General features: G+C 49.7%; 1 protein-coding gene across 1 annotated transcript in view; it reads left to right on the forward strand.

Moving 5' to 3' along the window:
• Positions 1-17,515, forward strand: part of SLIT3 (slit guidance ligand 3) — a 591,744-nt gene that overhangs the window by 492,878 nt on the left and 81,351 nt on the right. The window contains 4 exon segments of the mRNA XM_030327818.1: positions 974-1,045; positions 12,678-12,821; positions 13,974-14,035; positions 14,038-14,136. Coding sequence (XP_030183678.1) covers positions 974-1,045; positions 12,678-12,821; positions 13,974-14,035; positions 14,038-14,136 — 377 coding nt within the window.

Here is a 17,515-nt window from a genome sequence, read left to right on the forward strand (position 1 = left end):
TATTGCATTCATTCAGGATACTTCAGAGCCCAAGAGGGAATTGAAGGGGGGGAAAAAAAAAACCAACCCTCCCTAATCAGTTCTCTCCATCTCAAAGGAGGCTGGGCCCAGGAGAAGCAGTCTGTGCCATGGATGAGAGCAGAGAGCGGCCAGCAGTGTCTTTATCACCTACATGGATGGCCAACAGGACCCCCTGGGCGCTGGGCTGGAGAAGCAGACAGTAGAATTCTTCCCCAAGCGCTCCCAAGTCACCAAAGCCCAGCCCACCAATAGGAGGCCCAGTATGAGGGACCTGTACACCTACTAGAGAGGAGAGTAAAATAATTCAGAGTTTCTTGGTTCCTAGAGCTCAAAGACTAGGCAAAGGGACTGGAGTGTGGGGGCCATCACTCTGAGGTAACAATTCCTTGCTCTCCAGTTTTTCCTGTGAGCCAGTCTTTGACTCTGCGGTCCCTGTGCCATCTGGATAGGACCCCCAAAACTCAAAGCCCTGCCTAGAGGGATGATTAAAGAACTCAGCTCAGGAATTCCTAGGATACAACGGGATATTAAAAGGAAACGTTCTGTAGGCTGGGCTCAGCCTGATCAATATCCATTGAAGACAAGAAGACACAGGGCCGGCCAGCTTCCTACACATCTTATTTATTGCCGAGGTGTGAGTCATATTAGCAGCTCAGGGAGACACTACAAGGGGACCGCTGCGCCCTATTGTGGATTATTTATTAAGCTGGGCTGCCCAGTAATGAAACAGGATGGAGCTGATTTCTCCTTGCCTCCCAGACAGCCTGTCTCTGCAGCCCCTGTGGCACTTGCCTGCTGTCTCACTGGTAAGGAGGAAGGGTAAGGCTGGCCAGGGAAGGAGATGCTCTGAGAAGCCCCACCCACCTACAGGAGTTGGCAGAGGCGATGGCCTCTCACTTGAGTGGGCTTCAGTGGCCTCACATCACAGAGACTGCTGTCTTCTCTTTTCTAGGGTGCTGTATGGAAACAAGATCACCGAGATTGCCAAGGGACTGTTTGATGGGCTGGTATCCCTACAGCTGCTGTGAGTAGGCATATTGTCACTATGTATGTCTCTAGGAATGTCTACTGGCTCTTCACCTGCAGACTTTGAGCCATGCTCAGTACAGTTCTTTTGACTTTACACACACCAAAAGGGGGGAGGGGATTCTGAGCTGTCCACCCCACACTTCCACCACCTCTTTTTGATGGAAGGACAGCCAGGGAGTTGGCAGAGGGAGACCAAGGTCAATGTGAACAAACCTACATGATACATTACAGCTCAGGAACCTGGACGGGGCATGAGTCACTAACCATAGGTCTGGAGGCTAGAAATTAAGGCTGAATGGAATCCTACAAGGGGAAGCATCTTGCAGGAGCATGCTAGGAATTTAGGGAACTAAAACATTCACACCTTATTCCGAAAAAGCTGAAACAGCTGCTGATACACATGTGACCTTGAAGAAGGGTTGGGGGTGGGATGGTGAAAATTATAGAAGAACATAATCAGTCACCAATATGACTCTATCTGGGTAAGATATAGCTGAGGGGGTAAGAGTTTGTTTAACTATTTATTAAAATTTTTGTTAATGTTTATTCAATTTTTGAAAGACAGGTAGACAGAGCACAAGCAGGGGTGGGGCAGAGAGAGAGGGGGACACAGAATCCGAAGCAGGCTCCAGGCCCTAAGCTGTCAGCACAGAGCCTGACGCAGGGCTCAAACTCACGAACCGCGAGATCATGACCTGAGCCGAAGTTGGAGGCTCAACCGACTGAGCCACCCAGGCACCCCAGAGTTTATTTAATTTAAAGGAAGACTTGTTGCCTCAAATTTTAAGCTCTAGGATTATTTATTTGCATTTATTTCATTCTGGTCATTTGAGCTTTAAATGTTTGAAGAAGATAATTGAACTCTGATGTGGAAAGGCAAGGAAAGGAATTTAGCTTGTCATATATTTTAAGATTCTATGATGGGGGAGAGTTATCTGTAGTTTGTGATTAGGTAGCCGTGGGGTCTACGCGCATGTGCCATGGGCATGGGAGTACATGTGCGCACATACACATCCTACTCGGTGACCATCACAATTCCTAGGAGTATGAGGAATTGATCTTGAGTATCCTGGGAACACTGGAGAATGCCAGGTCTCAGAGAGGTAAACGCCTTGCCCTCAATCACACAGCAAAATAGGTGTGGAAACTGGAGAAGAGTTTACATGGCCCTGTGCCTCAGAAGGCTCTCAGCCTTCGAATAGAGGTGTATATCTGAGTAAAGATGAGTGAGTGAGCGTGTGTGTCTTTGTAAAACTATCTCCCAAGTCACAGGCAGTGAGGAAGGGGCCCAGGGCCTCCCGACTTCCTGTGTGCAGTTAAACAAAGCTGCAGCAGGAATTTGCAGACCAGGTAGGCAAGCTGGGTCTCCGGTGGGTGGGAGGCCAGGCACAAAAATAGAGAGAGGAAGGCCCGGTGACTCCCAGAGACTCTTCAAGAAAGAGGAAATGAGATTTGTCCTCAGCCTTTACCTTCTCACATCTTAACTCCCTCCCTTCCCGTGTCCTGTAAGACTCAGGCCTGGACGGTTCTCCTAAGACAATGCAGTCATGTAAATCATGCCCAGCTAGTTTCCAGGCAGCATGCCCATCTACAAGCAGCAGTCAGGTTTGTTTCAATGAAGCTGAGAGCAAGAGAAAGAAGATTCTTTTGTGTCTTTTCTTCTCTGTATCTCCTCTCACCTCCATCTCCACGTCTGTCTCACTCTGTGAATCTCTGTGTGGGCATCTTTGAGTTCAGAGGTCCCAGCCCTTGGTGAGCCTTTAAAGCTATTTGTTACAGTGACCCACCAGGGCTCTGCAGGGAGCTGGGTGTTTCACAGATGGTATTCTTTGCTTGTAGCAAAGAAACTGTAAATCGTAACCACCTCCATAAGGCTAGTTAACTGTAGCTATTAATCCCTTGAAAGAAGAGTAACAGTAGCATTGGCGTTGAGGTAGATTTGGGGGTGGTTGTGTTGTACTGGGCTGGGGTGAGTATCCTTTTACAATCTGCGTGTCTAGTGTAGACAGAAAAATGTCATTGCATGCATTAAGGAGGAATCTAGCATGCATCAAAGTGCCTAGCAGAGCGCATGGCATGTTGCAAAGATTCAATAAATGCATGGGTTTGGGGGGAGTTTATTTCTGGGGGGGGGTTGCATATTTTTTAAAAAAGGAAATGTCTCCCAGCTTGGAGCAGACAGCAGTGACGATATTAATAGAACTCACAGGATTTGCATGGGCCAGGAACTCTAGTTTAATCTCACCAAAATTTTGAGCAGATGGAATGGAATAGCTGGGAGTAAACTAGGAGTAAAGACAAAGCATCCCTGCCTTGCGCGTGACCAGGAGTTGACACAACTCAGGCAAGCTTGCTCTCCAGAAAGAAGCAGCAACTGCAGCCGTCATTGGGCTTTGACCTGCCGCTGAGCTGTTGGAAAGCAGGTCCTGATTAGATCTAATTTAGCGTCCAGCCCGCTGTAGATTGGATTTCTCCTTGTTAGACTGGAGACACTCTGATAAGAAGGCTCTGATTAGAATACCCTGGTAGTCTGGGTAATTTCCTCTCCTTTGACTCCAAGGCTTTTTGTAAGAGGTTCGTGTTTATTTCTCTCTCCCTGTTTCTCAAATTATTGGTGCATCACAAAGCCAAGCTGTCTCTGCCACGTGAAGCGATCTCAGATATTTCCTCTCTGGCACAACTCACGGTGTTGTCGGTAGTAAAGGGGGTACATTGTAGTTGTCCTGCCTGCGCCCCCTTGTCCCATTGTTCCACATTTTCCAGCCATCCTGCAAGATTTTCCCAGGCCCTGCATGTACTCAGCCCTCCTGGGTCCCGTTCTTGAGACGCTTATTGCAGCAGATGGTCAACACTGAGAATAGAATATCTCAGGCTTCAGAGTTTCTTGGAGGCCACCAAAAATGGGCTACATGGAAACACTTAAAAGTCCTGGGAATGATCCCCTAAACCCGATGCCCTGTCCTCTGGGTGTCAGCCTCCAAAGAGTCACCTCCTTTTGTTTAAGTTCCAGAATTTTAGAGGTCAAAGGAACGTCAGGGCTCCAAGCACAGTCTCCTACCCAGCTAGTGCAGAACCCCCTCCCACGCCCTCTGTGACAAATTTTTCTATCTGTTCTTGCTGATGGTGTCTGTGATAAGTCATCATTGTGTACTTAGAAAGTTAGGCAGTTCTTTCTTATACTAAAGCTCAGTAATGGCTTCTGGGGAAACTCAGAAAAGGCTATTCTCAAAATCTTCAAAGGTTTCAAAATAACTAGTATCTCTCCCTGTAATTAATCCTAAACAGGTTCCGTTCCTGCAGACATTCATGGTATAAACACATTCATTGGTCATTAGTAACAGTCCTTATTTATCTTTGGGGGTGTGCGTGGTGGTCTGTATGCCCATCCCTCCTTAAAACAGAGTGCTGGGAAGCGAGTCCCACACCCATTTGGACAAGAAGTATGTTAGACACTCCCTGCTAATGTGCTGAGAACTGAAATATCCCATGTGAAAATGTCTCAGAATGTAAGGTTAGGACAAGATGTGTCACATGCTCCCAGGTCCAGGGATGGGAGCAGCTGGATTACCAGAGAACTGACCCTTCTCCTGGCTGTGCCCATCCCTTTCCTCACCAGAAACTTTAGCTCAGAGGTCGACCTCTCCCAAAACAAGAAAAGCCGTCAGTGCGTCTCTAGAGCCATCACTTTCCCCTCTGATGGGCAGCTGCAAGGTGTGCTGTCCCAGCTCCCCCAGGAAATAAAGAGCATTCATTTAGTGCTCATTGATTGCATGGCAGATGCATAGGAAAGTGGCCCGAGTAGGGCAGGCGGTCCTTTGAGGTAGAAGCTTTCACGTAAATGCTGGGCACGGTCAATGTTAAGCCTGCTCCAGGAGGTCTGAACCCAAACCAGACTGCCTTTGGGCTGGAATAAGTTAAGACAACCCAGGCACCTGTTGTTTGATTTTCTTGGAAGGCAGACAAGACCCTTTGAGATCTTGGAGTCTGCCAAGCAACATGCCAATTACAGGGCAGTGAGCAAAACTCCACCCCCGTAGCTCACTTTTCCTCACCAGCTGTTTCGCGAGTATTACTACTGCTGCTAATTACTTAATATGCTCCAGAACCCGTGCCAAAGCAATGTTATGTGCTTGTATGCTTCTCTGGTCTACGCAACAGTGCTAAGAGGAAGGTATTGTGAAAAGGCCCATTTTACAGATGGGGAAACTGAGGCATCGAAAGGTTAAGTAACATGGCCATTGTCTTTCAGCGTGTAAGTGATGGAGCATTGGCATCCAGGCAGGCTAATTCTAGAGTCCGTGCAAGAGACTTCTGCTTCAGGCCCTGTCACAGGCAGATCTGCAGAACTAGTTCTGTGATCCACAGAGCAAGAGTTCCTCACAGGCTCGTGCCAAGGAGGAGGTACTGCTGAACCGACTGTTTCTGGTTCCTTTCGTTATGCCTCAGTATCCGTCACAGGCTGCTGTCTCCCTGGGACTTCCTCTGGCCCCTTGTCATCCCACTAACCCCTGTGAGAGGGCATGAAGAAGCTGCCCGTCTGTAAAGACTGGGTTAAGGGCAGATGGTGAGAACTCCCCAGCAGTGGAAGCAGACTTACTTTGTGATGCACTTTTGAGGGAGGGCTTCTTCCCTTCCTTGTGCACCCGGGGCTTCCCAAGGGAGGCCTTCAGGGAGATGTAAAATCTGGAGTCATCCCATGCTTGGCCATTGAGTGAATGATTCACCCCTCTTAAAGGACCAGTTGGTAACCAGAAGGCAAATGACCACCCTGGTAGCTGTTGAGGGAGGGAAGGAGCAAGCCAGGTCACACTGGGGAGGCCTTTGATCCCCCAATAGCAGGTGATGGCTGCCGTGTCCAGTCTCTCAGAATCTCCGCTTCCCTCTGCTTGCACCCTGTTCCTGCAGTTCTCCTCTGTCTGTGGACTCCAGGGAGGTCCTGTTTTTCAGACAGGCCATCCAATGGCATTGCTACATTTGCAGTTTCCTGTGCATTAGGAATCACCATGACAACACAGCCTGTGACCAGCAGTGCAGCCATTATTGGGAGGGAATGGAAGAGTCTTCTTTGTCCCTAGTTGGGCCTGGGATGGTTCCTCCTGTTTCCTCTCCTGAGTGTTGAGCCTGACGTGGCCCAGAGCAAGACTGGGCAGCGTTAGGGTTTCTTGACCTCGTGGCACCAGATATCACCAGGCTTCTCCCCATGTCTGGCCTCAGTAGGTTCCTGAATGTCAAAGTAAATCCCCCATATCGTATGGTAATGATGAGAACATAGTATCTGTGCTAAGGCAAAGAGAGTAGGTCTTATTAAAATTAATGTGTAAAAAAAAAGTCAGGAGCACCTGGGTGGCTCAGTCAGTTAAGCGTCTGACTTCGGTTCAGGTCATGATCTCATGGCTTGTGGGTTCGAGTCCCACGTTGGGCTCTGTGCTGACAGCTCAGAGCCTGGAGCCTGCTTGGGATTCTGTGTCTCCCTCTCTCTCTGCTCCTCCACCTCTCTCTCTCTTCTCTCTCTCTCAAAAATAAATACATTAAAAAATCTTTTTTAAAAGTTCAGGACGACAGAGGGTTAATTCTGGAGAAATTTTAAAAAAGAAAAAAGAGGAAGACATTAATGAGAGAGGTTTGACTCTGTGTCCTGCAGCTTAATCAGGGGTCCAAGATACCTCCCCAGATTGGTGTCCTCACGAATAGTTTATGCCAATGCATAATGGTGGTAAATACTCAGAGGGAGAGACCTTTTTTCTGAGGAGGAGCAATAGAAAAAATGCCAGGCAGTTATTGGTACCGTCTTTCTCCTCCTCCGTATCTACATCTGAGTATTTATAAAACAAACTGACTCCCCAGCCTTGTGTTAGGAAAAGGAAGCTCCCCAAAGCACCTGCCCCCTTGGCAGGAGCCTGGGCCAGCTTTCCATCTCATGGTCTTTCCTGCAAGGACTTGACTAATTTCCAGGAAGAGGGTCACTATGCTCTCTCTTGGCACCAGTTTTCTGAGCAAACCTTGTACTCTGGAGTTTAGAATATGCTTTTGGCATTTCCAGACAAATACCACTCAAGTAGGAGCGGCAACATAACTGCTGTCTTCCACAGACCCACGGGCAGGTGTGGAGAGTATAAATACCACCCAGAACGTTAGCTCTGGGCCACTGAATCAACACGTGAATTGCTAGAGTTGCCAAGGTGATTTTAATGCAATTTATCATTAAAGCTGACTCCCGATATTTGTGTTTTCCGAACTGTGCAGCGAAGGCCTGTGAGCTCTGTGGGAATCTTCACTGAGGAGGAGATGTGGGCAAGGACAGTAGCTAAAAATGGGGTCTCAGTGGTCTTCTGCCCTGTTGGCCTTTTTAGAGAAAGTGGGTGTGGTAGGGCCTTTTCACTGATGAGGGTGGACCTCATCTCCCTCCTGTGGTTCTTCTCTCTGTATCTCCTGGACCTTGAAGGAAGGAAGCTGCCAGCTGCTCCTGTGTTGAGAGCATCTGGGACCTTTCTGGCCAGGACAGGCCGGGTCCCCGAGCAGGAGGACTTGAGTCACAAGAGCCCTCCTTAGCCCAGACCCAGGGTATTTCACTGCCCCTCCACAAGCTCCAGCTCTGTGGTTCTCTGTGGCTTATTTCCTGCCTGGCCTTTTCTGAAGGCAATGGTTCTGGAAAGGATTATCTCTTAGCAGCATCGTTATGTTGGTTATTCAGTGGACTGAGTGCTAATACCTCTTGACATGGAACATATGTGGAAGCTGCACGTGCTCATGGAAGAGGGGTTGGGAGAAGGCCTCGTAGGGCTGACACTTGGAAGTAAATATAGAAGGTGATGTCTGTGCACTCCTGCTGGATGTGCCATTCTCCTTAATCCCCTCTGAAGGGAGCGTGGCTTTTTGTTTTGTTATGTTGTAGAATCGTCACTAGCTTAATGGGAGTGGCCACAGAAAACATACTGCCATCTCCTCCCATCAGCGTTGGGTGATTCCCAAGGTCCATTAATGGGCATCAGGGTGGCATAATGGGTGGGAGCAAAGCCTTTGTGCTAAGATAACATGGATCCACTTCTCAAACTGCCACTTACTACTGTGCAACTTTGGTCACTGGTACTTAAGTTTTCTGCGTCCCAACAGTTTTCTGTGTCATCTGTCCAATGGAGATAACACTTACTCTCTAGTGGGGACATTCAGTGGGTTAGTGTTTGTAAGGTGGTTGGGGGTGTTTGATCATACATCATGCTTGTTACATGTTACGTCGTGTGGTCCTGATGTTCATCTGGCCTGTCCATCTCAGCCCTTCTCTCTCCTTTTGCTTATAAAACCTTCAAAAGAGGTTCTTTGGGAGGTGGGTCTGGGAGCAGGTGGCCCCAAAAGATGGCTGGATTTGCTTCTGGGGGAAATATTTATGAGCACAAGATGCCCTCAACCCCCAACTCACTGGATCCAACAAGAGATCAAGCTGAAGGTCTAGTTGGGATGTCAAAGTTTTGGCTTTGAATACCAGGCAGCCTTTCAGATGAGGCAACCTGCAGCATCTCATGCTTGCATGAGGGTTGCTGCTGTCTCTGCTTCATCACTGTCCCCTGATCTGCCCAGGGTAGAGTGAGAATTCAGAGGAGCCACGCATACTGCTCCCAAGTCAGCATGTGGTTAATGATCGCTGAAGGTTGAAATGCTGCTTCGTGTGTGTGTGTGTGTGTGAGCCCCTCAGTGAAGAACCTTCCACTTTGTGCCAATGGCAGTTTGGTGAGCATCCCAAAAAGCATCCCATCTCCAACAACTTGGTGCCAAGTCCTTCCTAAGACTTGGCAGGATTCCTGATCGCTCCAGACAACCAAACGGCGAGCAGTCTTCCTGACCCAACCAGACCTCTGCCCACCTGGTGCATTCCATGCCCAGGTGCATTCCAAAGCTAGCAAAAATAACCACTCCCAGAGACCAGGAACATGCTTCACTGGGCATGGAAGAAAGAGTATGGATTCTCTGTGGTGGATAAAAGCTGAGGTCTGGAGTCAGGCTGGTATGTTTCACTTACTGCTTGGTCAAATCTGCCACCACTCGGACCCTCAGTTTCCACACCAGCAAAATGAGGACAATCTTAGTGCTGCTGTGAGGCTGAAATAAAATACTGCGTGGAAACTGCTTTGGAACACGCTTGGCACGGGGCTGCACAGAGCCGTGGTCCCTAGAGATGTCACTGCGTTATTAGTATCATTTCAGCAGCTGCACTGCTGTTGTTCCTCAAAGGGAGATGAAATAGGACAGACCCAGCAGCCTTGGGGGAAAAAGAGGGAAAATCGATCTCTCCAGGGAAAGAGACAGAAGGCCTGTCTTCAGGAGTTCTTATGGAAATGCTGAACCCCATTACAAATAGTTGTTTACTCTCTGTTTGCTCCACAGCATGTTTTTTCAATTCCCCTCCAACTCTTGTCCATGTACCAGGTAGCTCAGGGATCCTTTCGTGGAAGACAGATGGAGTTGAGTAGCTGCCAGCCTTCCTCCCAAAGGAGAGAGGACAGAAGGACGGGCTGTTAGATCTTGCTGGTGCTAGGGATCAGTGAGGCTGTCCTCAGCATCTAAATCGGGATAAGCAGCTTAATTTTATCTCTTCCTGCACCTACGTGTCTTGCCTTAGGGAGCCAAGCATCCTGGGAGGGAGGGAGTGACCAAGAGACTGTGCCCTTTTGTATTTCCGCTTGCTCCCTGCTTCATGCACTCTGCGCCTCATGCTGTCTTTGCCTAGTAATTCCGCCAGCCTGGGGTGTTTTGATGCCTTCCATCTTTGAGATAACACCCCATGCTAAGACATCTAGAAGTAGTAGGGAACAAAGAAAAGCATTTGGATCAGAAAAAGAAGCCTCAGTAGTTCCGATGAGTGAGGAGGGTTGCCCCCAGGAGCATGCAGATTGGCTACCCTTTCAAGGCAGGTCAGAGTCACCACTGCTCTCCCTGGGGGCTCCCTCTTTGTCCAGGGTCTAGCGTTCCCCAGAACTGCAGCTGGGCTCTTTAATCTGCACTAGGGTCTCAGGTATGAGTGCCCACTCAGGCAAGACAGGCGAAGAAGCTGGTGAAAGGCATCGCTAGGGAAGAGTGAGGACTGTGGCAAACAGGGAGCATGGGTCCTATCGAAAGGGGACAGCCACCCCATAGCTGCCTCCAGTGGACTCCATGTTGCTAGAATTTCTGAAATTTTTTTCAAGAGGAAATAGAAATCTGGGGTGTGTGTGTGAGAGAGAGAGAGAGGGAGACAGAGGGAGGGAGGCAGGGAGAGGGAGAGAAATTTCCCAATTTTAAAACACTGGGAGGGTGAATGAACATGTGGGATGTCACAATATATTGCAGGGAAGATTCTTTCTTCAGGGCATCAGATTGGTACCTCTGACTTGGCCTCTTTACTGAATTGTTCAGTATTTCCTAGCAAAGGGATCCCCTCTTAAGGCCCTGAATATCAAGGTTTGGAATAAATCATTTACCATGCACTTTATTTTCCTTTGTAAACAAGCACACCAAACACCCGTGTGTGAAGGGTCCATTCCTGCCCCATGGGTGCTTAGCCCTGCTGGGTCCCTCCGGCTTTTCTCCCTGTTTCTTTGCTCCTTGGTGTCCTCCTTGGGATGTCCCCAGAATGGATTGACCTTGACTAAAATGCAATCTATAAAGCACAGGACATCCTTGGGGGGGGAATGCCACTGGGGGATAGACAGATGGGTGGGGTATAAGGTGTTCGTAAAGAAAAAAAGTGCACCCTCCAGAGACATCAGTTCTCGTAACTACCTCCAGCATGTTCCCTGGAAACGCATGCAACCTTGACCAAGCCACCACATTCTCAGCCTCAGTTCTGTCACCTAAACTTGGGAGGCTGGCTGTACCCATCTGCCTAGGTTACCGTGAGAACAATTGGATGTCAGGAAAGCACTTCGGAAAACAACAAGAGTATTCTAGCTTTTCTCTACTGCAAGGCAGGAGGACATCTGTGTGAACCCTTGGGACCCTGCCCATTATTAGCCAGATTAAACACGCAGCTCTTGTACTTGTCATTTCCACAGCTGCCTGCCTGCACACAGGCTGCAGGGGCCCCACTGGGAGGACGGGCCTCCAGCAAGGGAGAGGTGCTGTAGAAGGCTGAGCTCCCAGGGGCAACCCCCCCTCACCAACTCAAGTCCCCTAGACCCTAGCATCAGAGCCTGTGGAGGCCAGCCCGTTATGAGTGTCCTGGGCCACTCTCCACGAGAGAAGCTCTGAGCCAGCCTTGAAAGAGAAATGTTAAAAATTTAACATTTTTATTGGTTCGTCTAGTTCTCCTCTCTCCTACGTTTATTGACGGGAATGAGAAATGATTTTATACTAGTTAAGAGGGTACAAACAGTTGGTCTAGGATCATAAAGGAAATTCTCAGGACTCAGATTTGCTTGACTTGCCAGCCCCATGCTGGAGAACTCTTCTATAACCCTCATGGCATCACCTACACTGGACCAGAGTTTCACCTGAAAGGCAGCTTCTTTTGATGCTATTTTTTTTTTTTTTTTTTTTTTTTTTTTTGGTGGAGGGAGGGGTATGCAGATCTAAAACCAGGGAAGACAGGTGCCACCTTAGAGTGTGGTCCCCTGGAGTTGTGTACGGGATTGGGTATATTTCTTAATAAATGCTTGTTGCTGAGCACCAAGAATAAAGGGAATGAAAGTGATGTCATCTGTGACATCAGGGCTTACAGTCATCATAGGTGGGAGGCCAGTGGTAAACAAGGACAAACACCCTGTGATCACAAATGGAGAGAAGTACTAGGAAGAAAATAAACTGGAGCTAGGAGAGACAGTCATGGGGGGTTGGGGGTCTTGCTGTAGGTGAGGGGATCAGGGCAGGCCTTTCTAAGGAGGTGACATTTAAGCTGATATGTGGGGGAGGAGAAGGAACCACCTTATGAAAGGTGGTAAAGAACGTGTTCAAAGGACCTGGGCCAAAATGCTTATGGGGGCATTTGAGGAACGAAGTGTAGTGAGCAGGGATGCATGGAGGAGGGGAAAGGGGTAGAGCTTGGGTCACACGAGGCTCCATCCATGTTGCATGTGTGGGAGCACGTGCATGTGTGTCAGAGAGAGAGAATGTGTATGTGCACACACCCATGCTTGCCCGTGGATGTATCTTTTCCCGGGAGGATTGGATGACCTATAACTTCCATCACATTTCCAATGGGATCAGTGATTTCACAGAACTCTAAGAAGACTTCTGAATCAAAATTGCCCTTCGTCAGTCAACTAAAGCTTTGAAACAGTTGTGCCAAATGAATTTTTTTCCCCCATTCCTGGAAGCTCTGTGTTCTAAAGCAGAAAGTCAAGCATGTGTGGCCATTTCCAGGCTTCCTCTGAGGGCCTGGGTACCAGGGAAGGCTGCGGGGGATTTCAGTATGTGGCCCAGTATCCTCGGTAGCTGGTGTACAAGTGCCCGGACATGTTTGGAGTTTCGGTGGCCGCGGGAATGCAAGAACCCCCCCCGCCCCCCACACACACACTCTAGCGGCAGGGGCCCATGGCTCTCAGGAGAGCATTAGGCTGTCTCTGGAGGAGAGCTCTGAAGCCTGTTTCCTGCATGTGCAGCCCTTGCTCCGTGGGTGACTCCCAGGATCAGTGAGTCACTGGCCTCTCTTGTGCTTGCAGCCTCCTCAATGCCAACAAGATCAACTGCTTGCGAGTGAACACGTTTCAGGACCTGCAGAACCTCAATCTGCTCTCCCTGTATGACAACAAGCTGCAGACCATCAGCAAGGGACTCTTTGCCCCTCTGCAGGCCATCCAGACCCTGTGAGTATGCCCCCTCAAATGCCAGCACACGCGCAGGCAGCCAGTGACCCCAAACACCCAGGCACAGACAGCCCCAAAACGAAGGCTAGGTGAGCGTGTCCCAGAGCATGTCTGGAGGCTGCGGTGAGAATGGCCGTAAGCTCACCTGTACTGAGCACCCACCCGGTGCTCGACACTTCGCTGAGCACTTTCCCCGTGTTCAAACCTTTAGATCTCACAGCAACCCTGTGAGGTAGGTATTGTGAGGATCCCTCATTTCTAGGTGAGCAAACCAATGGGCAGAGAGGTTAAGTAACTTACTCAAAGTTGCACAGCTAGTAAGAAACAGGATTCGAACAGGCTCCCCTGCTCACTTAACCACTGTACTCTGAGCAGGCCCCATCTCTGCTAATAGCCCGATCCTCCCCACCAACACCCCGCACCACCCTGCAAAATCAAGCCTCTGCTACAGGCACTCGGAATTTTTCACCTTCCCTTCAGGAAGCACTTCCTCACTGCAGAGGATCATAAATGACTCCGTTAGATAAATAACACCTGAGGACAGATCTCAGCCCATCCCAGGCCTGACCATGAACCTGGGGCTTCTGGATGCCTTCTAAGTCACCTGGCACTTACTGCCCCTAGCCAGAGACAGTCGCCGATAAAGAGCTGAGAACAGCTGCTGCGTGTTGAACACGGACCATGCGCTGAGCGCTGCGCTGGCCCTGTGGAGTTTTCTTATAAGCCAGGCAGAGCCGGACCCATGGTGCTGCCCTGGTGATGATGAGGGTAACAGCAATACCCACTGCTGTATGTGGAACACCCACCATGTGCCAGTCACCCTGCCAGCTGCTTTACGTGCCTGGCGTTGCTGAGCTTAGAGAAATAAAATCCAGGCTGCTGTAAGCACATACCCTGAGCCTGTGACTTTGCCCGTCACCGCTGCTGTGGGTCAGAATCGAGGTGACTGGTGGGTCCTGCCCCAGGTCAGGAGAGCAAGGAGATGGCACCAGCTGATGCCAGCCGCACCTGTGACCCTCTCTGGCACATAGCAGGCCTCAGGCCCCACCCGCTCTGCGTTCTGCCCGATGAGGAGGGGCCCAGCGCCAGGCACGGTGGCCGTGGAGAGTGGCACCTCGGGTCACTCCTGATCAATTCTCATCCCTCTCGCAGCCACTTAGCCCAAAACCCATTTGTGTGCGACTGCCACTTGAAGTGGCTGGCCGATTACCTGCAGGAAACCCCATCGAGACGAGCGGGGCCCGCTGCAGCAGCCCGCGCCGGCTGGCCAACAAACGCATCAGCCAGATCAAGAGCAAGAAGTTCCGCTGCTCAGGTAATCAGGTTACGGGGCTGGGCCCCACCTTCCGACTCAGTACTGCAGCCCCGGAGAGGCCAGTAATCCAATCTGGAGGACAGCGAGCGCTGTAATGGCTCCTAGGGAGCATCTTTGCAAATTAAATTGGGGAAATTCAGTTAGTCCTGCAGAAAACCAATTACCTTATGGATTTAAAATAAAACACACACACACAATAAAAGCATGGGGTGGGGCGGGGGTGGTGCACAATTTCAGGAGAGACAGAACCCAGGTGGCAGCCTATCTCCAGGGTCAGGTGGAAGCTAGGGGAGGGGCAGCCTTTACACACGTGCCTTTTAGAGGCTGCGATTTATTTTCTTTGAGTCTCCAAAGCGTGCTCCCCAAGTGGCAGATAGGGAAAGAAATGGGTCCCAGGCCAGGCTGCAAGCAGCATATAATGTTGGGAGGCTCCCATCCCCTCTAAGACCGCCTTTGGTACAGCCCTCAGACCACAGTTTGTTACAGATTTCACAGACATTAGCTAGCTGTCTCCTCCACCCTAGACTGGTATAGTCTGTTCATGGAGAAAACAGCAAAGAGTTGTGCTCTCTAGGAAAGCAAAGCCTCAAACCAGTTTCCAAGCTCGTTCTGGAATCCTTCCTCCCTACTGCACCCAGGAAAGACACTGGGGGTGAATGCCAGAGGGGTTCTCAGGTCATCTTGAAAAGAGAAGTAGCTGTCCTTGACCTGATAGCTAGATAAACAGGCAGTTAAAAATGGCGAGCATTTGTGCCATTTGCTACTGGAAAAAAATCACCACACTGCCTTGTGCTCCCAATGGTGAGATGATAGTATAATGTGCTGAGATGGGTTGGTGCCAGCCGTCACAATCTGTGTGTCAGCAAGAGCCCTTCTTCTCCCCTGCCCAAGAGCATCTTATGTAAGCGACTTCTCCCAGGGAGAATGACAGCATGGTCACTGGTCGCTGGGAGAAGACCAGCAGACAGACTTCTGCTCCTTTCATGTTGTTCTTGGCCTCTAAGTCAAATCCTTTAGTCCACGTCTCCAGAGTGATAAACTTTAGCTATTTTATCTTCTTCAATAGAACCTAATACCTCGAGAGGGCTTGGAGATACCACAGGGACTTTGTGGCAAAATGAGGCGTTGGTCCCAATTTGTCTGCCTCAGAATAACAATGTCAGTTTCTTACTTGTGATGAACTCTGTGCTGAGTGCATCTAGTTTGACTTGGTTCTTCCACTAGTCCTGTGAGATCACCCGGAGAGGTCATTCTGCAGCTGAGGGAGCCAGGGACTCAGAGGTAAAGGGCACCCCATGGTCACAGCAAGCAAATAGTGGAGGCAACCCCCAGGTCTGGCTCACTCCTCGACACCACGCAGCATGTAGGAGAGAAGGAGCATTGGGAAAACAGTCCAACTGCTTGGATGACTCTCTTCCTAGTCTATGGTCCTACCCCCACTCCCCAAAACTCTTTCCTTAAGTTCCTTCTTGGGCCAGCAGCATCTCTGGGAGGGAAACCCTCTCCCAGCCCTGGAGTGTCACCTGAGGCACAACCATTCTTCCTCAGGGCCTTTCTCATAATGCACACCTCTTCTTCCCTCTGTCCCCTCTGTTCCTATCCAAGTCTGGGAGTGGGGGGAGCTGACTTAATTAGGTGTAAAAGCAGTTGTGCCCCAGAAGAGGGGGTGATAAGAAGCAGGGGAAGGCAGAGTGCCATCTCCCAGCCCCAACCCCTCAGGCTCACAGGGGACCTGTCAGGAGCTCAAGGATTTGTGTTGATGCCAAGACCATGGGGCCACACAAAACGGGAGGGGGATCGGCCCAGGGTCTGAGGATGGCATCTCACAGAGACAAAATCTTGGCAGGTGCCTAGGAATGACTGTGGGCTGGGACTAGGGGTGGCAGGATGAGGGTACAGATGGAATGAAGTAGGAGAAAGAAAATAGCAAGCTGACCTAGGGGACAGTAACACATAGTTCTCTTGCTGTGCCACTACCTGCCTACCTTTGCATGGGAGAGATCCTGGCTGCTTTTCCTACGGAGGGCAGGAGTGCTTGGAAATTTTAAAAGAAACAGAAGCACAGGGTTCTTGGATTGACCCTGTCTAAAAGATTTTTTTTTTTTAATCATACTAAGCAGATTATTCCTGTAAAGGTAGGGAACGTCAGAGCTGATGCCTGACAGATAGCATTCTATGTGCTATTATTTCATGTAGCAGAGAAGAGAGGTAGAGAGACCTACTGGTGAGTATCAAAGGCCTTGGATTTGACAGACACTGGGGTCCAGGCCCGCCTTGGCTTTAGGGGATACAGAAGCCATAGGTCTAAAGCTTTGTGTTTCCAGGAAGCTCCAGAAGGAGGGTCAGGTGATGCATACTGGAGTTGACAGATAATAACTCTGCATTTTACTTTCCCCTAAAAGCACCCCCATTGCAAAGACAGCTGATGTAATTAGAAGCCAATTTGAGGGCTGCTCCTGCAATGCATAAAGCCCCTCCTTAGGCAGGGCGTCTGGTTCCCAGCTGCCCTGTGTCTGCCTCTATCAGCTGCATCCGCCGCCCTGGGCAGCAGTATCTGGTTAGAGGTGAATGCTGCCAGCTGGGGTAATCTGACCATCAGATTAAGTCCCCCTGAAAAGCCGCCGTCTGGCTGCCTGGGACCCCAAGCCCATCCTCAGGGGAGCACTTGGCAGTTGGAAGATATCTTCCATCACACCTCCTTCCTTTGTGTGTAGCGATCTGTTGGCAAGAAGAAATTCACAGTGAAAAGTACAGAGGGTGATGACACAATATGAGAAAAGATGGCCAATAGCAAGATACTGCTCAGGTCATCACAGAGTTTTAGAGAACTCAGAATTCACACAGTCCCTGCTAGAAATGAAGAAATTGAGGCCTACACAGCAGGAAAGTATTGTCTGAGGTTATAGAGTAGGATTTTCAAGATGAGATCTGAAACCCAGGACATTCAATGTGCTGCGAAGATTTTCTCTCTTGTCCCTCCTTTTTGTTGTTGTTGTTGAGGGAAATCAAAGAGAAGGGTTAAAGGCTTGGGGCAGGGGCACGAAAGGGATGGATTTTTCCTGCTCTGGTACCAAGGCCCTGATCCAACTTGAATGTGAAATCCCAACAACCAGGGTGTTACAGAGCCCTGCATGTCCAGACATCAGAGCAGAGTTGAGGCTAGAGTACAACGGCCACTCTAGCTGGTCAGATGGGAGGGCTTTGAAAGAGGTCAGACCTGGGGCTGTGGAGTGACCTTGACTCACTGGTCAACCATTGCAGATAACCTATGCACTGTCAAGATGCTGTGACCATCTCCCCCAAAACACATTGTAGGGGAACAGTGACTCTGTTCCTCCTGTCAGAGGCCAAGAGCAGGGAGGATCCCAGTCACCTGGCC

The sequence above is a fragment of the Lynx canadensis genome, chromosome A1 (assembly GCF_007474595.2).
Source record: "Lynx canadensis isolate LIC74 chromosome A1, mLynCan4.pri.v2, whole genome shotgun sequence".
Taxonomy (NCBI): Eukaryota; Metazoa; Chordata; class Mammalia; order Carnivora; family Felidae; genus Lynx; species Lynx canadensis.